This window comes from Fukomys damarensis, unplaced genomic scaffold (genome assembly GCF_012274545.1).
Source record: "Fukomys damarensis isolate Sample0158 unplaced genomic scaffold, DMR_v1.0_HiC HiC_scaffold_7, whole genome shotgun sequence".
NCBI classification, from domain to species: domain Eukaryota; kingdom Metazoa; phylum Chordata; class Mammalia; order Rodentia; family Bathyergidae; genus Fukomys; species Fukomys damarensis.
In genome coordinates, this window is record NW_022900919.1 from 21,733,482 (window position 1) to 21,756,513 (window position 23,032).

A 23,032-nucleotide genomic window follows, 5' to 3' on the forward strand; every position below is an offset into this window, starting at 1 on the left:
TGTGCTAAGGACTGTACAGACTTCAGATTTAGAGGACTGCATGTTGATCCTATTCATGCAACTGATCAGAGGAAGACCGTTTAGTTGGCTACTCCCTTAATATTTATGAGTTTTGGCTTTTTTGATGAGCAAAAAGGAGATGTTTTCTTCTCAGTAGGTTCTGATTTAAATTTGTTCTTTCACAAACAACATTCCAAGTGCCCAGCACAACAGCTGTCCCAGAAAAGGACTTCAGTCAGCCCTGGGTCCCTTCTCCTGATTCCCATTGTATGCCCCAAACACCATCTTTGTCCTCTGACTCGTAACTATTTCAGTCCATTTGCCTGGCTTGCTTCGGGCACTTCCAAGGTTTGAAGGGTCTTGCAGGACAAAGGTGTTTTTCAGTGTTGAATTAGCCCATTTTAAATGCATGCCTCCTGCCTTGTTTCTGTGATTCCAGTAGGGTAAGCGAATTCTTTGGGCACTAATGGGCAGTAATGTGTTGAAAGCTGAGTGCCTTTTTGGCCCAGGTATCTGAATAAATAATTTCATGTGTTTCCTCAGAAGTGATTCATATTCTTCTCAGTTGAGTTCTGTGTCTTTCATTTGACAGGATAATGTTCACATAAATTCTCTTTCTTTACTGTGTGACCATGGACATTAGCAGCCATTAGGGTGAGAGCATAAACTGTGTATTCCCTCTGCTGGCCTTAAGATTGCTGATGTGAGCCCTGATGAGTACTTGGCCCAGACTACAAATGACTTTTGCAAGTGTGTTTACAGTTGGATCGTTTAGATGAACATGTCACAGTGCCCTTGGGAACAACTCTCCATTAGCCTGAGCATCACAGGCAACTGTGCTCACTGAATGAAATTTGCTTCTGCTTCTGCTTCTTATCAGGCCAGGTCTGCAGAGTAAGTCTGATTTATCATTTATATTTGTTGAATTTCCTGACTGCTGAGTAGAGGAAGAAACCACTTTGAATTTATAATAAAAGTAATGACAAAGGGATCAGGTGTCATCTAATCACCTCACTATAGTAGCTCATCACAACCTGATAAAGTAGCAGAGTAGTCATCCTTGTTTTGTTTATAAGGAAAATGGGTATCATAGAATAGTAATTTTCATAGTTTGGAGGATATCTTAGACTGTTTGGGTTGCTATAACAAACTTGATAACCATGGGGCTTATAAATAACAGAAATTTATTTCTCATACTTCTGGAGGCTGGGAAGTCCTGATCAAAGCACTGGTAGGTTCAGGGTCTGCTGAGCTCCTACATCCTGGTTCATGGGTGGCTGTGTTCTCATGTCAGGAAGGGCGGAGGGAGGCCCCAGGGTCACATTCCATTCCCCAGGCCATTCTTTCATGACCTACTTGCTTCCCTAAAACTCCTGTGTCCTAATAGCAACACTTTGGACATTAGAACCTCAATACATTTTGAGATTTAGGAGGACCTGAACATTCAGTCTAGTGTGCATAGCTAGAAAATGATAGAGCTGGTATTTGAACCCAGGGAACCTTATCCCCAAATCCATTTTCTTACCCACTGCTCAGTACTTTTTCTTTCTGTGTGTCTCTGAGGATAGCTGAAATTTCACTGAAAGTAGGATGTGGCTCTGGTAAAGACAGAACAACAAGTGAGTAATGCAGAAGTAGCTTAGTATAGATTCAAACTCTGGTGTCTCGACTCTTCCCTCGGGGAAACTGCTCAAGTGTGGTCATGAGAGTGGCCAGAGAACTGGAGAACATATGCTTGCTTGTTGTTCAAGGGACAGCTACATAGCACCATGTTGAAGGTTTTAATTTTAATTGTTTTTGTCAGCAGAAGCAGAAATCTAGATTTTAATGGGAAAATTCTGATTCTTAAAATCACTTTACTATTAAGACCATGATTTAGGTAATATACTGTACTACTATACTCCTGTGTAATAAAAGTTGGATTTTCCAGAAGAAACCAGCAAACCTCAAAGCTCAGTGGCTTAAAACAATTAAAGGTTACTTCTCGCTCGTGCGAGATTTTTAAGACAGAAATGCTAATTTTTTCCCTAGGGTAGAAACCAATTTTCAGGGATTTCAAACAGAAGTTGATTTTCAAAAGTTATTTGGTTCTTGAGGGATTAAATTTGATTTAGCTGGGAAAAATTCATATTTTGCTTAATTTGGATTAACGACACTTATTTAAATATTATTTTCTTTTAATTCATTAGTAAATCATATGCAGAAACTATGAAATAATTCTTCGCTGAAGTGATGATTTACAGATGAGTACTTATTCCAGTGAGCACTGCTCATGTATTTAAAATATTTGTTTATGTTATCCTCTATCTTGTAACTTGCCTCATTAACTACACTGTAAGATAAGGATCTTGTCTTAGTAATTTATAGTCTGTAGTGCTTGGAATTGTATAAAATGGTTATTTAAGAGATCTTAATACATTTTATTGATATTTTTTCAATTAGTAGTTTATAAATCATTATAATTGGATATTCTGGCATCAGGAGATGTCACAGCAGTTGAAAACACTTCAGGCAGCTTTTAAAAGCTGCTTGTGGTTGATTATGGTGGACTATGAAAGCCAAAATTCAGCTGTCCTTTAGCCTCAAGGGCAGTTCTGGTTTATGTTCTATAAATCATAAGGCACCCAGCCTCTTTCAGATATCTTTTTTCTGGGATGTTTTTGCATGATTTATTTGGCTGTAAGATTTGGGTGAATTTTAACTTTTAAAAAATTATGAAGCAAACATAAGTGATTGGAGATGAATTCGATTGCCCAAGATTTTGCAAGACCCTGAACACTCTTCAAAACAAGCCTACCCTAGCTCCTAAATCCACACCCTTCCTGGATGAGCAGATAGAGGGTGACTCTCATTCTCATAAAATGCAAAGTGCTCAGGGACAGTGATATGTGAAGACAGAGTTTGGCCCAGGAAAGAGTTTCTCTAACTTCATGGTGGAATTATTCCCTGTGGAGAAGGTTGCATGAACACAGTTATTCATTGATCCAATCCTAGCCATGCAAGAGTGTTTCCAGAATAATCACTCTTAAGTTCTTCCACATGTACTTGTAAATAATCATATATTGGCCCCTGCAACCGAGATTTTTGTTGTTCATCTGCTGATCCTAAAGGTGGAGGAAGGTGTAATATTGTGTTAAGAGTCTGCTGTCAGACAGTCTGGGCTTAGAAACCATTACTGATGCCATACACTAGCTGTGTTGTGTTGGTAAGTCATTTAACCATAGTGACATTTAAATAGTGTCCTTATTTATAAAGTAGAGATAAAAGGTGTCACCTGTGTCACAGATTCTTGTGAATGTTTGGTGAAATAGCATGTCACATGCATGGTGTAGTTCCAGGCACATAGTAAGTATTCAATAAAAATCAGCTATTATTAGATTGTATTTTACTATCTTTATAAAATCATATAATGGGGGAAAGGATCTCAGAAGTCATTGGATTTAGCTGCTTATCCAACAGTTTAATCCCCTCAAGAAGTTCCCTGCCAAGAAGTCTCTGACTTTTCAGACTTTCTCATATTGGATTGAATTGTGCTTAACTGTGCAGCTTTCACCACTTGGAAACACAGACCAAATGAAGATCCTTCTCTCCTGACAGCCCCATGTGGACTTGAAAATAGCTGTAAGCATGGACTGTTTTCCAAACTTCCTTGAAACATTTTCTGCCTCTCTCGGAGACTCTTATTTCATCTTTCTCCTTCCCTTTAACACCAAAGTTTTGGAAAGATGTGGTTTGAACTTCCTCCAGTTTTATTTCCTCTTCAATACCTTGGGTGTAGAGTCTGATTCATCAGTTCCTCCAACTGAAACACAGAGGAGAGGGGAGAGAAAGGAAGAGGCGGGCGAAAGGATGGAAAATGACCATGCTATGTTATATACATATACCAGTTCCTCCAAACAAACATCACTATTCTATTACACACATGCATTAATTAAAAGAAGATAAATGGCAACCGTAAAAAATAATAGACCCTCTGCAAAGTGCAAAGTACATATTAGTATTATTATCTCTGTTTTACTATTGAGGGGAAAAAAATGAGTCTCCCAAGGTCTGAGATTCTTCAGCATCTTGACTTTGAAAGACAAGGAAAATCAGAATTTGGAAATAGTTGTCTGCCTCCAAAGGTCCTACTTTTAACCATTTATAAATATAAATGATGTTGGGTGAGATTGAGGGCAGAGGTAGACCATCAGATCAAGTAATGTATTGGGTACATGCTATGCAAAGACATATTTATGAAATAAATAAACACAGTCTTTTTCTTATATAGAGGTCTGCTATACACACACACAGACTTGACAGCTGGCGAGAGAGTGGAAATAACAGTATAAACTTCTTCCTGAGACATCTCTGCATTGATTTCTTCTCTTTAGTATTTGTTTATAAATAGATAGATATAATGAGATGGAGGTGGGAATAGATACAGATAATGAGAAGGAAGAGATGTGAAGACACAGAGTAGAGACATGGATATTTTGATGTAAAACTATAGGTCTGTGAAGACACCATGGACCTGAAGATATCTACTCAGGGTAGTGGCTGTTTGGGGGAGGAAATGAGAAAATGGGGCAAAGATAGGATGGGGAGGTGAGGAAAGAGGAGGAGACGTCATCTATGTCTCTTTCCATACATAAAAATATCTAAATAAACTGTAAATGAAAAGGAATGAGGTAAGGAGGGACAGCTGCAGTGCGTTTAATTTGGGGAGACTCGCCTAAGAATTATACAAAGGAAGATGGTGAAGTGGCACATGCTTGTAATTCCAGCACTCTGGGAGGCTGAAGCAGGAGATGGCAAGTTCAAGCCCAGCCTGGACAATTTAGGTACTTAGCAAGACCTAGTCTCAATAAATAAAATAATAAAAAATAAAGAAAATGAAAGCGCTGTGGTGTGGGTGCCAGCCCAAGCAGAAGCAATGTGTTCTCTGCATACAGAGGTTCCCTGTCTGCACCCTGCGCCCCTGACCCCCTCTCTCCTTGCAGGCTGTGGGCTGTGACCGGCAGCTGGGCAGTGTCGCCAAGGAAGACAGTTGTGGAGTCTGTGCTGGCGATGGCTCCACCTGCAGGCTTGTCCGGGGACAGTCGAAGTCACATGTTTCTCCAGAAAAAAGTAAGTTTTGAAACCCACTTTGATATCACCTAAAATACTGTAAAAGAAGTTGTATTTTACACTATTTCTAGAAGAACATTTTCCAAAATGCTAGGATTTTTTGGTTAGCAGTAACTTTGATCAGTTTTATAAAAGTCAAATCTCTTTAAAAAATACATAAAATTTTTGTTCTCAGCATCTCTTCAAAGATTGCCCGTTTTTTACCCTTTTACAATGCAAAATGTTGCTGTTTTTAATAACATCTGCTAATTTTTCAGGTAAATTTGAAGTACTAAATTTTTATTTTCCTTCCTGTGACTGCTCACAAGGCAGAGAATATTGTCATATATTTGTTGATGATTAGTTTTTTTTTCAATTATGTAGCCATTGAAGTTATTTATCCATTTCCCTGTTAATCTTTTTCTTCTGTTGTGAACTTCTAATGCATCACAGACACTAAGCTTTCACCTGTCATTCCTGTTTCAAATGTAGTTTTCTAATCGTTCATTTTTGTTTATGCTTTTAGTCAATCATTTCTAAATTTATTCAGAAGTTTCCATCTTCTCATTTCATTACAATCTGCCTTTGATTTTAGGGCTCAAGAAACTTTCAGTGTTAAGGGCTAGCTAGTAATGTTCTAGGCTCTCTTATCTCAGGTGCTAAAACACCAGGGTGTTGTAAAGGTACCAACAAACAACCTGGTCATGGCTGTTTGCCAGTAAAACTTTATTTACAAAAATAGGTTGCAAGTTGAATTTGGCCTTCAAACTGTAGTTTACTCTGCCCTGTGCTTAGAAGGGAAAAAATAATTCGTGTATATTTTCTGCCAGTATTAGATGGTTTTGTTTTGTTTTTTTAATCTTCTATTCGTTTGAACTTATTTAAAATTTCAAAATCATCATCATTATATTTTTAGTACTGGGGATTGAACCCAGGGGCTTCTCACTGAGCTACACTCTTAGCCCTTTTCATTTTTTATTTTGAGGCAGGGTCTTGCTAAGTCACTAAGTTGCTGAGGCTGGCCTCAAACTTGCAATCCTCCTGTCTCAGCCTTCCAGAGTGCTGCAAATACAGGTGTGAGCCACCACATTTGGTTTATTCATCTAAATTTATTTTGATATAACTCATAAAATAAGGATATTATTTATTCCCCAACTGGGTAGATCCTTACAGGAAGGGGAGGGAGTGTCTTGCAGACAGGGGAAACAGAGTTCATGGTGTGACACTAAAGGAGTGTGTCTCTTTTTTTTTTTTAAGGAGCTAGTTTTATGTTGCTTAGGCCTGAATGCATTATTGTGCTTTATTTTTTAGGTTGTGGAGCCATTAAAGCCCTTTAGGCTGTGGACTAGTGAGGTTAGAATTACGTTTTTAGTGAAAAACTAATTCTGGCAGCGTGTGGAGGCTGGGTTACTTGTAAGTGAACGTGGAAGCACAGAAACCACATAGGAAGCTTTAAAAAAAATACCCAGGGGTGTTTGAAATATGGAGGCCTTGGTCTCAGGTAGTGAGGTAGTAATTGTAGAGGAAGAAATGATTTCAGAGATAGGGAGGAGGCAGAATCGGCAGAAGCTTGGTAATTCTTTGCATGAAGACCCTGAGAGAAAGGAAGATGCTAGGACAAAGCAAATTTTTCAGTTTGAGCAGCTGGATAGGCACATTTGCTATTCATTTGGGTAAGAAATCCATAAAAAGTATACATACTTCGAAAGTAAGAGTCTTCCATCTTGAATTTTCCCTCTCTCCAGAAGTTTGGCTTTAGAACTATTCAGTTTGTTGATATCATTTTATTCCTTGAGACAGATCTTGATTGCATTCTGTATGTGGTAGGAGGGTTGATCTGTAATGTGCCAGGTGTGATGCTCAGTTATAAAGGGAGGCGAGGCCATTTGTAGACAGTGTGCTGTAGAGTATAAAGGCCGAAGAGCCAAGATGGTCTCTGGAGGGATGTCTGACGTCAAGGCATTTCACTAAGAAAGAGGTTTCGGGAAACCCAGCTGAGAAGGAATGAAGACTAGGTAGGACAACCATGAAATTAAAGAGCAGCATGGAAGACAAAGGATTGAGTAACTTCAAAGAGGTAATTCAACCATGTTCAGTACTCTGGTGAGAACAGCTGTAATCAGGGCCCCAAATTTCATTTTGGCAACTTGAAGATTATTTGTGATATTTGCAGGAGTCTACAGTAGTGGTCCAGGGATTTTGAGGCAGAAACCTGATTGTAGGGAACTGATGAGTGGAGAGAAGGGGAGAATATATAGAGGGCAGAGTGCCCAGGACAGGAAGAAGAGTACAGCTGGGGGTGGGTGGTACATGGTGAAAACATCAATGTGTTCTTCCCTATGGGCCCTGTTTGATTCTTCATTAGAAACCAGAGTCAGTCACCAGGAGTAGGAGATCTCAGAGACTTGAGTGTATTCCCATTGAGGAAGGGAGGAGCTGGAACACAGCATTTCACAACATCAATTATGAGAAGCAAAGTAGGGAAATGGCTAAGAAATTTAGGGCCTGGGTTTAAACCCTAGGTCTGTTGTTTTCTAGCTATGCAAGCAAATGTAACTTAAGCATGTGTCCTGGTTTTGTCACTTTAAACTGAATAACAAGAGTCATTACAAACTGTTAATAGCAATAGTACTGCCTTTATGAGGTTGTTGTTGGACTGTATCAGTCATTCCATGCTAAGCACTCTGTAGTACTAGTGTCTAGCAGGTGCTGTGTAAACACTGGCTGTATCTTTATTGGAAACGTTACTCATTTTGACACCAAAGGATGTCACACCTCTTATACACCCTAAATGTGGATATTTGTCAACAGATTTTTTTAATCAATAATCAGTTCATATGGGGATTGTGTGCAGGTATTGACATTAAAAAGTGACCTGTAGCAGAAACCACAATTGAAGGAAGGACTCACCAGAGGAGGCAGTTTGGAGAAACAGGCTGTCCTGTGGCTGAGAGCCGAGGATATCACATACTGAGCAAGCACCTGGAATCCGCTTTGGTCTTGAAGAGTTTGCAAATCTCGTCAGAGAAGACCTCTACTTTTTAGGGTCCAAGAGAGATTAAGAATCAAGATAATTTGAATTGAATCTCACTCTTGGTAACTCTATATTCTCTCTCTCTCTCTCATTGGTTTCCAGGTTTGGAAAATGCAAGTGTATTCATAAGCCCCTGCTTTTTTTTTTGGAAAGAGGTGGTTGTCAGACCCTGATGCCTATTTAGGGAGTCTCAGGTTAAGCACCCCTAGTGCATAGACATCTCCTTCCAAGCAGTACATGAGGTGAGGACCAGCTGATCACCTGCTGCACGCATGGGATGCTGGCATCTCCCAGGTTCCAGTTACATGTGTTGGGCCAAGCAGAATCTGCTTGCCTGTAAGCATGGTGCTGCTCTCCTGATCTTTGCTGCAGCCCCTTCTTGGTGGAAGCTGGTGTTGGCTGGGATCCCCCAGACCATATGGAAGCATTTCCCTATAATCATGCTTTGTGTGAAGGAAATGTGGGAAATGGAGCCACGTCTCCCCCAAGTGTGTATCACCCAGGTCTGTGGGGTCCACACAGCCTCTAGTCCTCATGCTGCTTTCCTGGGACTCTGCCTGAGTCGGGATGGGGCTAAGAGATGCTGCTGGCTCAGCCCCGTGCAGGCTGCACATGGGATACATTCCTGTCCTGCAGTGAGGCAGACACAAGGTGTCAGAGCCTGGAGCCAAAAGCTTTGCTATGAGAAAAATCAGAAATCAATCCAGATACAACACACACATTTCCTGTTCAGAGGGAGGAGGAGAAGGACTACATGAGCCATTGGCACATGTATTTTTGAGTGAAGAAGGAACCAGAGGCCACTCACATTTTCAAGAGGGCAGTCTATAATGAAGCACAGTATAAAGTTTCTATTTAAAAATTTTTAAGTATTATTTTAAATGAACAGATCATGATTGTATACATTCATGGAAAATATGTGGTGTTTTGATATACTGCTTATATAAAATGTGGACTGATTCAATCAAGCTAATTAACCTAAGAACAGCAACAAAGAAGCAAACACTGCTGTATGGAGTCTTAACTTGGCTTTAAGGAATTAGTTGTATTTCTAGGCCTGTCCACATAACAACACACTCATATAAGCCACATAAATAAGCCCAGCTGTTCTATCCTAGGCTTTGTCCATGTTTTCATGGTGGCAGCCAAGCCTATTGGCAGAGTGATCCTAAGGCCACACTGGAACAGCAGCAGTTTGTTTGACTGTGGGCCTTATTCAGATAACCACACCCTTAGTAGATTGGCCAGCTTTCTGTCTCTGGAATACAATACCTTACACCCACAACTTCAAGGAGGAGTTTTAATTTAGTTCATGGTTTCAGGGGACTCAGTCCATGGTCAGCTGTGTCCAAAGCAGGAACATCATGGTGGAAGGGGGTGGTGGAGCAAAGCTGTTTAGTTCATGGTGGCCAGGAAGCAGAGCAGGGGAACAATGCCAGAGAGGAGCAGACAAGGGACTAGACATGGACCCTAAGTCTATGCCTCTAAGACCCATCCAGATGCAGCCAGCATTAGGCCCCAACGGTCCTTGAGGCCCATCAAGTTGATACTCCAATTTAACTGCCACACTTGGTGTCCCTGATACTCCTGACAATATTTTCCTAGGCTGGTGGACCATGAAGCTGCTTCACAGGGTAATTCTTATGATGTTCACTTTCCCTTTGGCTGTCACTTCTGAAAATAATGTACAAATTTGACTTATTCCATGAGAAAGGGCTTGTATCAGGCAAAAAGGGTTTGCTGATATGGTGAACAGCTAGGTTTTCCTGTCTCCTCACATCACCTCCTTCTGCTGCTTTGTTTATCTTTCTGGAGCAAGTCTGACTGAAAATAAAATTCTTACAGCAGAACTGCAGCTGGTAAAAGAACATTCAATTTCCAAATCCCAACATTTTCAATGAGATCTTTCTTCCATTTAATTCAACGAGGGTGTAGTATGGAAAAAAAAATCTTGGGACTGGAAATTGAGACCTGTGGCTTGTAGTGCTTGTGCTCGTGTTTCTGTTGCATATTGCTATCACATGTTTTGTTTGTCCTGTATCCCTCTACATGGAGAGAAATGGCGCCTACACCTGGTCAAAAAGGAATGTCATAAATTGTGTTTTCCACAGAGAAGCAGACTGTGAAGCCCACCTCTTCTTGAATTGTTCCTACACATAGGGCAAAATCCTAAAAGTCTCAAATCCTTGTGTCATCTGATTCTGGGGATACATCCCCATGTGACTTGTTATTTAGGATATGTCATGTGCAGTCATTTGCCCCTTAATCAGTAGGATCCAGTCATGCTGACTTTCTGGAAGATTTTAGAAACCAAGTGCTCTTTCCCCCAACCCTGGACCTGGAACCTAATTCTCTCAGATCTTAGCATGGATGCCTTATTCTCACCCTGGAACTTAAGTCCCATCTCCTCAGAGCTCAGATCACTCAGATGTGTGCTCTTTCTCCCCCACCCCCAACTCCCACCAGCACACCCCATGGTGGTTGTTGTTTTGCAATAATGGTGATTGAAACTAGGGCCTTTACACTGAGCTACATCCTTAGACCTTTTTATTTTTTGAGACAGAATATCACTGAGTTGCTTAGACTCGGTTCAAAATTGCGACTCTCCAGCCACAGCCTCCCAACAGAGAAATTTTCTTAGTTTGATCCACCCAAAGTCGATTCTTTTCTATTTAATTCCTACTTAACCTTTATGGTAAGAATAAACACTTGTTTATTTGTATAACTGGCTTCTTGCACTAGTGATATTTTGCAAGAGCAGACACCATGTCTGTTGGTTCACATTTGATTCCTAGTAGTTGGTACAGTAACTCAGTGTAGTTTTAGAGTGCAATCAGTGTGAAGATGAGTGTGCACACTTTGCCAGAAGTAGTTCTGCTTCCTGTTCTGATTTCAGTGAGACTGAACTGTGTTGTAGGATAGCCTTGGCTTGGAAGCCACAGATGTTACAATAATCTCACCGTGGCTACTGATGAGCTGGACCTTAACAAGATTCTTCACTTACTGGGAACTTGATCTTTTTATTATGTAGCAAGGATGATTTCCAAGACCTCTCCCCGTTCTGTGACCCTTTTATATCTATAATTTATTTCTTGTTTAAAAAAACAGATCTAGATATTGAATGGAGGTTAGAGAGATAAGACCTAGGACTGTGTATGAATACATTTTCCAAAATTTTAATGGACAGGTTTGACAGACATGGTGTAAAGGGCTCAGGAAGTTTCCTGTGTACTGTAGAAGTGCATCGTATCTCTCATGAACTGCTCCTTGGTTACTTCTGTACATGCCATTGTCACTGCCTGCACAGGGGACTCTGGGTGGTCACTGACCCCTTGTTGGCCTCTTGCGCCTAGCCCAATACCTGGCACCTGGGATGTTCTCAGGAAAGATGTGTGATGTGACCTGCACAGGAGTGAAATGTCCTGTGGAGATGCTTGGGCAGCATCTCCATGGCAACAGTCCCTGAAGACACTGTGAGAGAAAAGTAGCACATTGGCAGCCAAGCCCCATAGCAGCCAGAGTCACCAGGAGGCCTGCCATCCAATAATCTGATGAGAGTGCTGCAACTGTTAGTAATGACAGTTACCAGGGTAGTGATACTGACAGTTGCGTGCTTCATTGTGTTAGGCATTAGGTGAAATATTTTTCATATATGATCGATTCCTTCCCATCATAAAGCCTACCAAGTATGTACTATTCTAATCTCCCCATTTGACAAATGGAGAAATGGGATCAGTGAAAGTAAGCTCTCGATTCAAGGACTCACAGTGAGTGAGTGACCAAATTCTGACTTTGGAGTCCTTGTGCTCAGCCATCCTCCTGAACAGGGCAGGCAGAGAATGAGGTGACATGGGTGGGGCCTAGTGTGATGGGGACAGGACAGAAGCAGCACAAAAATGAATCCAGATGAGGCAAAGGTGTCCTTAGCCAGCCCAACCTTCATTCTCCTTGGTTCCAACCCAGCGTACATGTCAGGAACACCTGGGAAATTGGCCCTGCCTTTTATCCTCAGATCCTACCCTACAATTTAGAGGGGGAAATTGGGGCAGTTGCATGTTGCCCAACTCCGTAGCTGATTGACATGTGCCTCTGGACAGTGTCTCTGGTTTCCATTTTCTGCTGCCCCACAATGGGAAGGCAAGTGACCATTATTTATTCTCACTAGGCTCTTGATTTCTTAGATGCAGCATACAGGACAGAAGAGAAGAGTGATGCTACAATGCTAGGGAGACATCAGGACCGAAATTGGTTAGGAGAGGTTGTGTAACACAGCCCCTTCCAATGCATGCTGCTCAGAGGTATCCATGGAAACCAGTGAGAGCCTGCACATCATTAAGCACACTGGCTGTCGCCTGCTCTTTGGAGATAGACATTTTAGGCCTTGAAATAAACATACCTCTGGTTTGGGAGCACATGTTGCCATGGATGTGGGAGCTCAAGTCTGAGGACATTCATGAGCAGATTCAGCAATCGCAGACACCCATGCTGTGGCCTTATGGCTCAGGGCACAGTAAAGGGGTGGAGGGAGAGGAATCAGCTTTTAGCTTGCAGCTGGCTGATCTCACCAAGTCAGATGCTTGCTTTGCTCCTATTTTTTAAATTGCTATTTATTTCCTACTTTTATTTTTCCTACTTTTACTCAGCAGTGCACTTCTCTGGCAGAAGACAGTGTGAAAATAGTCTTCCTGCTGCTGAACCACTGACTTTTCCCTCCTGTATTTTTCACACTCCCCCCAGTGCCCACTGAGCGAGATGAACTTGAAAAAATACTCTGATAACCCATGTCCTATAGATGTCATTTTCTGTTCTGGACAGTGTGACAGAGACATTCTGTTCAATCTAAGCCAGTGACAGCTAACCTTTTAGAACTTTCAGTGATATAGCAGCCCACTATAGCAAGGTTTGCCGCCACTGGTAGTGATGCCAAATGGCCATGGGCATGTGAGGACCTTAACAAACACCTCCTATTTTGCAGTTGGTAAATGCTTTCAGTCGTTTATCTCATTTTAAAAGAAAACAAATTCTTTGCAGTTTTTTCATAGGCTTCAATTATTATTAGCATTAGCATTTATTCAATACTCAATACCTTTATTTCTTTAAAAAAAGACTCCTTTGTTCTTTGGGGATGTTTGTGTGTGTGTGTGTGTGTGTGTGTGTGTGTGTGCGCGCGCGTGCGTTTATATACCATGATAATAGGAGAAAATAAATGGTCATGAAAAGTAATGTAAAAAATATTTGACCAAAATTTGTACTTATTAAAAAACAAACAAAAATCTCAACTGACTTTTAAAATATCCAAAAACAAAACAAAAAAGCCTAAATTAGAAAAGTGGGGAAATTGCCAAAGTGGGAAGAACTGTCTCCTTGGAATGGTGGGTATAGTTCTACTTGGACTTATAGAGAAATAAGCAATCCGATATACATCATGGTCCTTCTGGACTATGTCTGATGTTTATTGATTAGTTAATATTGTGTGGAGAATCTGTTTCCTGTATATCTTGCTACTTAGCAAAGCCTTCAACTGCAGCAGGAAGTGAGACACAGAAAAACTATGAGGGAACAGCTGGGTTCTTGCACTTGCGCGTGGGAGGAAAAGTGAATGGAAACAAATTTAATATTAGGTCAGAGCAGTGACTGCAGAATCAAACAAGTGAAACTCATAGATTGAATATAATCAGCACACATGGGATGAAGGAGTTTGAGTTTACATGGGAGTGGTGGGTTTCACTTACGTAGAAGAGTTAAAAGGTGAAGGTTTGCGTTGAAATCTGGTCCCCCTGCTTAGGGGCTCTGTGATCCTGGGCAAGTCATTTAATCTGGCAAAGTTTCAGTGTTCTTAACTGTAGCAATGGGTTTTCATTAGAATGAATGAGGTAATTTATCTCAAATTATTTAATAGCCCACGTCCGGGCATAAAAAGTGCTCAACATGATTTTAATAATAACAAGCTTACCTAGGCCCGAGTGGCTCCTGAGTTCTTTTCTAAAGCCTTTGCAGATGTCACTCATCGAACATGTGCAACAATGCCTGGAAATTGTATTTGTACTGTCATCATTTTACAGGTGTAACTGATGCATTGAAGGTAAGCAGTTTCCCTAAGGTCACATGATCAGAACCGCTGCTCTGTATTGCCTCTTCCAGAAGTGTGTGGAGTAAAAAGGGTGCAGATGATATTGAAAGGGTGATGACAGTGAGCCCTGGAAGATGGCACAGTGAGTAGCACAGCCAACAATCTTGTTCCCCACATTTCAGTGGCATTTTAGAATAATTTCAGATAAAGAGGAATCAGTAACCACCACTACCAATACCAACCAACTGAGGTATTCCCAGATATGGGCTTCCTGTCCTAGCCACCATAGTATGAAACAGAGAAGCCTCTGCCTGAACTGACATGTTTCAAGCATTGGATTCTGCACCATGAGAAAATATAAGGTTTCAAAGCAGCCTCAGAACAAGACTGACCTGGCCACCTCCAGCCCCGTCAACCCTCTCTCCAGCTCCCATTCCAGCTTCACAACCAGGGGTAGTGTACCAGGAGGACATTTGTCTGTTATTTAGAAGTGGCCTATTCTAATAGGCAAGATAAAGAAAGCACAGGGAGCAGAATTTACCTGAGAGCATACAGCATTTTAACACCCCCCCAAAGATGAGTATTATATATTCATCTATGATCAAAATAAAGTCTAAAAGATAGACAGTGTCTATCTGTCTATCAATTAGTCATCCATTCATCCTTGGTGTTTTGGTTTGCACCTTAAATGTCCCCGCAAAGCCCATGTGCTAAAAGCATGGTCTCCAGACTCAGGTACTGTTGGGTGATGGTGGAACCTTTTGAACGTGGACCTCATTGGAGGGAGTTGGGTCATTGTGGTGTGCCCTTGTAGGGACACTGGGATTCCAGGTCTCTTGCTGTCTCTCTTTGCTCCTTGACTGCCACCACCATGATATTCTGCCTCACCACAGGCCCAAAGGGATGGAACCAAGTGACCATGGGCTGAAGCCTCTAAAATCATGAACCAAAATAAATCTTTGCCCCTTGCATGTTGACTTCCTAAGGCATTTTCTCACAGTGAGAAAAAGCTAACACTCTTAGGTAGCTAAGTAGAAACAAGAAGCAAAACTGCTACAAAAGACTTGAACACACCTAGTTGGGTAAAAATTACACAGCATCTGTACAATTAATTTTTCCATTGATAGGTATGAATTGAATGTTGCATGTTGAGGAAATGAAGGTACCTTCTTTTCAAGCATTTATGGACCATTTACAAAAACTAATCCTAGATTAGACTCCAAAGGGGATTGCAGTAAAATTCCCAATAAAAACAGAAACCACCCGAAGAGACTGCACCCTGCAGCTGCACCATCCACTCCCCGCTCCTTCCTGTTAGAGAGGCACACATCTGCCTTCCTTTCCAAGGCTAATCCCTCCATCTGTGTTCTGCGTCCCAGCCCCACCGCTTCCTCAGAAATCTCACTCCACCCATCATCCCCTCTCACTCCTTTATCTCCTGTTCCTTTTTTTCCCATCAGAGCTAAATATGTTCGTGCCTCTCCCATTTGAAATAAAAGCATAATAAAAAATATGTGTGATGTACACATGTATGTCTATGCATGTGTGAATACATACTGATGCTTTATTATATGTATATATTAGTAAAGCATACGTGATTTTAATATATAAAACATATAAGCTATTTTTAAAACATACATATTTTTAAACATACCACATCTCCAGCTCTCCAGCTCCTACCCTAAACTTTAACTTACCCTTTACTAACAGGTTTTAGAAAAACTCTTGATATTTCCTGTCTCTACTTCTTCATCATCATTTTTTCCTCAAACCATAGACTCTGTTGAAACCTTTGCAAAACTTATTAGTTAGCTTTCTGTAGCTGTGACAAAATAGCTGAGAAAACCTAAAGAGGAGATTCATGCTGGCTTGCAGTTTTGGAGGGCCCAGTCTCTCTCTGGTCATGTGGCTTTGTGATTTCTGGGGCCTGTGATGAGGCTGAAAACCATGGCGGGGGTTGTGGTAGAGCCAAATGGCTTCCTTCATGGTGGTGGGAAGCAGAGAGGAGGGAAGGGAAGGGACTGGGGATGAAATATACCCTTCAAGGGTCCCCCAACAAGGCCTCTCTTCCTATAGTTTCCACCACCTCTCAATAGCCCATGTAGCTATGGGTCTTACAATAGATCAACCCACTCATGAAGTCAGAGCCCTCATGACCCAGTCACCCCCCTGTACTGGGGACCAAGCTTTTGGGGCACATGACACATGACCATTTGTGGGCACATTTTAGATCCAGACTATAGTACTTTTCAGCCACCTCTTTACTGCTTCCTCTTAACAGCACTTCTGAGTCATCCCATATGGAGCAGTCAGTACCTTCCACCCCTCCTCTTCTGCTTCACCAGGTCCCACTTCTTCTCTAGTCAGAGATAGAACTGTGCCCTTCCCTACAGGATAGTGAGAAGACTTGGATGTGTTTGTGACTGGGCATTAGCCCCTCTTTCTGTCCTCTCTGGCCCCGAGTCTCCCTCCTTGTGTGCTGTGTGGGGTTCAAGCATGGCCCACAGCCCAGTAGCAAAGCAGGCTGATCAGCAGGTCCTTAGGTTCCCCTGACCCTTTGGTCAGGCCTCCAACTGGGACAGAAATCTGCATTTTCACATATTTGACATTTTCCAGGTGATTCAGATGTATGAGAAAAGCTAGGGAAACACTGCTATATAACAATACCACAGAGCCTGAGACAGATGTTTCAGACTTTTCTCAGGATTACAGAAACAGAAGGAGATTCTGGCCAGGGAGAAGGCATTTAAGACTGTATAATGGAAATTACCTTCCTCCTGAGAGTATTAAACCTTTTAGAGGAGCCTCTGGTAGATGCCTCCCCTTCCCAACCTCACCTAAATATCCACAGCGTACATTTCTGTGAAGGGTAATAGATTGGGCAAGTAGGATCCACTGCCCTCTACTCAGCCCAACATTTTCCCTAAGTTTGAGCTATTTGACTGAAGGCAAGAAGTTTTGGTTTACAAAGTTTTATTTGTATGCAATTGCCAGTTGGGTACACCCACATATATACACATATGTACACGTACACATACACATAAATGTGTGCACACACACCACAAATGTTCTCAATGAAGGTACAGTCTAAATTCATAAAGATTTTTCAAGAGAGTGATAAGCTCAAATAGTTTACCCAGGTAGGTTTTCTTTAGTTTAGAAAAACTTTGTACATTTATACATATACATTTATATGTATTTTTAAAACTGTATGCATGTATGTATGTATTTTTAAAACTATTTTATTACATATAATATGCTATGTTTGTTATTAAAAACCCAGAATATCTAGGCAAGGAAAAAGGAAATGATAAATATGCTAAGGAGTCAGTCACACTGCCAAGGTATTGCACCTATCATCATATTCGTGTGTGACCTTCTGGAGTGGGGGTGTGATGATTGTATGCAAGAGATATTAAAAATTTATATTATAGAAATGATAGGCTTTTGTAAACATTTCAAAGACCACAGAAAGTGGAAAGAAAAAGTCACTGTACCACTCATAAACTCTCAGCAGTTCTACTATTGACAGGTAGATATATTAATAGTTGCTTGTATTACAGGTTTTTGCTCTGTGAATGTGTGTGTGTGTAAAATGCCCACACAGCATTATGTAAACCTTCCATACAAACATGCATGTTTTAGAGAGATATACAGAATTCATCAGTAGATATAAAACTTTTTGCACTTTGCTTTTGGTTGCTAAGTTGTTTTTTTGCCTATCATTTCTCCTAAGTGGGCTTGATTTTTTAAATACTGACATAAGAGGAGATAGGTAATTTATTTAATTAGATTCATATTAATGACCCTTTACATTTTTCTTAGATTTACTATATCTTTGCACATCTGTGCAGGAATATTCTTATTTGTTGGCTTTTACTTGTTGAAAATACTGCTTTTTTTTCCTCTATCCCTTGAGAAGATTCTTGACATTGTAATTTTTTTTCTGTGAACTGTTTTTTTCAAAGTTTTGTCCAGTTTTCTTGTTAATTTGTATTTGTCTTTTCTTTTCTTTTTTTTTTTCAGCTTTGATTGAGTTTATTGGTACATTTTAGGGATATAGTACAGTTACATTCATTGTTGGGATCTTGTACCTCTATATGAGAAGTCTTGATTCTCATTTTTTCCCCTTACCCCTGCCCTCCCTTCACCCCGTCATCCCCTCCCCATCTACACTTTATTTCCATCTTTTCATTATCTCACATTTTTTTCTTTTCCCTTTTTACTCTTCCCCTACCCATCCCACCTTCCCTACACCTTTAGCTCCTTTCTTCCCATTTCTAAATGTCAGTAATCTTATTAGGATCTTATGCATTGTTGCAGATTATTCACACCAGGGAACCTATTCGATATTTACACATGTGTGACTTATTTATTTCACTTAGGAGTATATCTTCAATATGTATCCATTTTCCTATGAATGAATCTATTTTCTCATTCTTTATGGCTGAGTAATATTCCATTTTATAGAAAAACCACATTTTCTTTATCCAGTTTCCAACAGATGGGCAAATGGGCTGTTTCCAAGATTTAGCTATTACAAACTGTGCCGCTATAAACATGGGTGCACATACTTCTCTGTGATATGATTCTTTTAGTTCTTTTGGAAAGATACCCAGCAGAGGGATGGCTGGGTCAAATGGAACCTCCAGTCCAAGCTCTTTGAGGTATCTCCATATTGATTTCCATAGTGGTTGCACCAGTCTGCACTCCCACCAACAATGGAGAAGGGTTCCTTTCTCCCCACAACCCCGTCAACATTTGTTATTGTGTGATTTCCTGATAGCAGCCATTCTTTGTGGGGTGAAGTGGAATCTCAGTGTTGTTTTCATCGGCATCTCTCAAATGACCAGTGATGTGGAACATTTTTTAAAATATTTTCTTGCTGCTTTTACTTCTTTGTCTGAGAAATGTCTGTTAATTTTGTATGCCCATTTTTGAATCGGGTCTTTATATTTGGGGGGACTGATTGTTTTGAGTTCTTTATATATCCATGATAATAGTCCTTTGTCTGAGGAGCAGCTGGTAAAAATTTTTTCCCATATTGTAGATTGTCTCATAGTTCTGCTGATGGTTTCTTTTGAAGTACAGAAGCTTTTTAGTAAGATGAGATCCCAGTTGTTGATTCTATCTGCTAGTTCCCGTGCTACTGAGGATTTGTTCATAAAGTCTTTTCCTATACCAATGTCTTCCAGAGTTCTGCCTAACTTACCTTCCAGCAAGTTTAATGTTTCTGTTTTAATATTTAGATCTTTAATCCATTTGGATTTTAATTTAGTGCATGGCGAAAGATAAGGGTCTAATTTTAATCTGTGGCAGGTTGACATCCAGTTTTTCCAACACCATTTATTAAAGAGGCTATCTTTCCTCCACTGAGGATGGTCAGCTCCTTTGTCAAAGATGAGGTAGCTGAGTACATCTGCATTTGTTTTTGTGTCTTCCAGTCTGTTCCACTGATCCTCAGGCCTATTTCTTTGCCAGTACCATGCTGTTTTTATCACAGTGGCTTTGTAGTATAGTTTCAAATTGGGAATTGTTACACCTGGTGCCATGTGACTGTTGCCTATAATGGCTTTTGCTATTCTAGGTCTCTTGTGGTTCCAAATGAATTTTTGGATTCTTTTTTCTAGTTCTGTGAAATATAGTGTTGGAATTTCAATTGGCATTGCATTGAATGTATATAGCAGTTTCGGTAGTATGGCCATTTTCACTATGTTGATTCTTCCTACCCAGGAGCAGGGGATATCTTTCCATTTTTTTATATCCTCTTCGATTTCTTTTTTCAGAGTGCTGTAGTTTTCAGTGTAGAGATCTTTTGTTTCTTTTGTTAGATTGATTCCTAGATACTTCATTTTTTTGGATGCTATTGTAAAAGGAATTTTTTCCCTTATTTCTCTTTCTGTCTGTCTGTTATTTGTGTATAGAAAGGCTATTGATTTTTGGGTATTCACCTTGTATCCAGATACTTTACTGAATCTGTCAATTAAGTCTAGAAGTTTTTTGGTGGAGTTTTTTGGATCTTCAATGTAGAGTATCATATCATCAGCAAATAATGATAGTTTAACTTCTTCCTTTCCTATCTTTATTGCTTTAATTTCTTTCTCTTGTCTAATTGCTGTGGCTAATGTTTCCAGAACTATATTGAAGAGAAGTGGCGATAGTGGGCATCCTTGTCTTGTTCCTGATTTTAACATGAAGGTTTTCAGTTTTTGGCCATTCAATATGATGTTGGCTGATGGTTTTTCATAAATAGCCTTTATTAAATTGAGGTATAGACCATCTATTCCAATTTTTTGCAGGGTTTTTATCATGAATGGGTGTTGAATTTTATCAAATGCTTTTTCTGCATCTATTGAGAGGATCATATGGTTTTTGTCCTTGACTTTGTTAATATAATGTATTACATTCACTGACTTTCGTATGTTGAACCACCCTTGCATCTCTGGAATAAATCCGACTTGGTCATGATGGATGATCTTCTTAATAATCCTCTGTATTCTGTTTGCTAGTATCTTATTAAGGATTTTTGCATCTATATTCATTAAGGAGATTGGTCTGTAGTTCTCCTTTTTGGTTGTATCTTTCTCTGGTTTGGGAATCAGAGTGATACTTGCTTCCAGGAATGAATTTGGAAGTATAGCTTCTCTTTCAATTTCATTGAAAAGTTTGAAGAGTAATGGTAGTAGTTCTTCTCTAAATGTCTTGTAAAATTCAGCAGTGAATCCATCAGGGCCTGGGCTTTTCTTTGTTGGTAAGTTTTTAATTACATTTTCAATTTCACTGATTGTGATTGGGGTGTTTAAAATGTTTTTATCTTCTTCGTTCAACTTTGGTAATTCATAAGTATCTAGAAATCTGTCCATTTCTTCTGTGTTTTCCATTTTATTAGAGTACAGGTTCTCAAAGTAGGTGTTCATGATCCTCTGGATTTCTTTCGGATCTGTTGTGACTTCGCCTTTTTCATTCCTAATTGCATGGATCTGAGCCTTTTCTTTCCTTTTTTTGATAAGATTAGCTAAGGGTTTGTCAATTTTATTTATTCTTTCAAAAAACCAGCTCTTTGTTTCATTTATTTTTTGTATCGTTTTCTTAATTTCAATTGCATTGATTTCTGCTCGGATCTTTATAATTTCCTCTCTTGTTCGAGCTTTGGGTTTTTCTTGCTCTTGTTTTTCTAGGAGTCTAAGTTTCATCGTTAAGTTGTTTATTTGAGCCCGCTCTGTTTTCCTAGTGTGGGCATTCAATGTTATGAATTTTCCACGTAGAACTGCTTTCATTGTGTCCCAAAGATTCCTGTATGTTGTATTGGCATTCTCATTTATTTGTAAAAACTGTCTAATTTCTTCTTTAATTTCCTCTGTAATCCATTGATTGTTTAGGAGAGTGTTGTTCAGTTTCCATGTGCTTGTGAAGTTTCTATAGTTTCTTGTGCTATTGATGTCTAGTTTGATTGCACTATGATCTGATAATAAACAGGGGATGACTTCAATTTTTTTGCATTTATTTAGACCTGTTTTGTGAGCCAGTATGTGGTCTATTTTGGAGAATGATCCATGTGCAGCCGAAAAGAATGTATATTCTGGTTTTTGGGGGTGGAATACTCTATAAACATCTATTAAGTCCATGTGTTCCAAAGCTTGGTTCAGTTCTATTATTTCATTGTTGATTTTCTGCCTAGTAGATCTGTCAATTTGTGATAGTGGGGTATTTAAATCCCCCACTACAATTGTATTAGTGCTTATTTGGTTTTTCATGTTACTTAATATTTGTTTTATATAGTTGGGGGCATTTATATTTGGTGCATATATGTTTATGATTGTCAGCTCTTCCTCTTGAATTGTTCCCTTTACAAGGATGTAGTGTCCTTCTTTGTCTCTCTTAATGAGTTTTGGTTTGAAATTTACTTTATCTGAGAATAAGATTGCTACCCCTGCTTTTTTCTGGACTCCTGACGCATGGAGAATTGTTTTCCATCCTTTCACTTTCAGTCTATGGACTTCCTTTTGCACTAGGTGTGTTTCTTGTATACAACATATTGTTGGATTTTGCTTCTTAATCCATTCTGCCAATCTGTTTCTCTTGATTGGTGAATTGAGGCCATTAACATTGATGGTTACAACTGATATATTTTGACTTATTCTTGTCATGTTTTTGTCCATTTGTTGACTCTTTTTACTTTTTCTCCCATCTCCTTTTAGTTTCTTGCCTTGCCTATTTGATTTGGTCTGTTGGGCCTCATGTTATTGTGAATTTCGTTGTCCTTTTCTAGGATATTGTTTAGAATTCCTTGCAGTGCTGGTTTGGTGTTCATGAAATTTCTCAGGTGCTCTTTGTCGTGGAAGTATTTTATTTCCCCATCTATTTTGAAAGAGAGTTTTGCAGGATACAAAAGTCTAGGTTGGAGATTCTTTTCTTTTAGGACTTGGAATACCTCACTCCAGGCTCTCCTTGACCTAAGGGTTTGTGTTGAAAAGTCTGCTGTGATTCTAATGGGCTTCCCTTTGCATGTGATTTGTTTCTTTTCTCTTACTGCTTGTAGTATTTTGTTTTTCTGTTGGATTTCTGGAATCTTGATTATTATATGTCTAGGTGTAGATTTTTTTTGATCGTGGCTAGTTGGGGTTCTATATGCCTCACTTATCTGTATGTCTAATTCTTCCCTTCTGTTTGGGAAGTTTTCTGTCATTAATTCTGTGAAGAGCTTTTTTATATCATTTGTGTTTTCTCCTGTTTTTTCATGAATTCCTATTAGTATTATGTTATTTTTCTTTGTATCGTCTAGGAGTTGTTGGATTGATTTCTCATGATCCCTTACTGTTTTTAATAGACCTCTTTTTTCA

General features: G+C 39.7%; 1 protein-coding gene across 1 annotated transcript in view; it reads left to right on the plus strand.

The window, feature by feature from the left end:
- Adamtsl3 (ADAMTS like 3) overlaps positions 1-23,032 on the plus strand; it is a 353,079-nt gene that overhangs the window by 145,167 nt on the left and 184,880 nt on the right. The window contains exon 6 of the mRNA XM_010621186.3: positions 4,983-5,109. Coding sequence (XP_010619488.1) covers positions 4,983-5,109 — 127 coding nt within the window. The remainder of the gene's footprint in view (positions 1-4,982; positions 5,110-23,032) is intronic.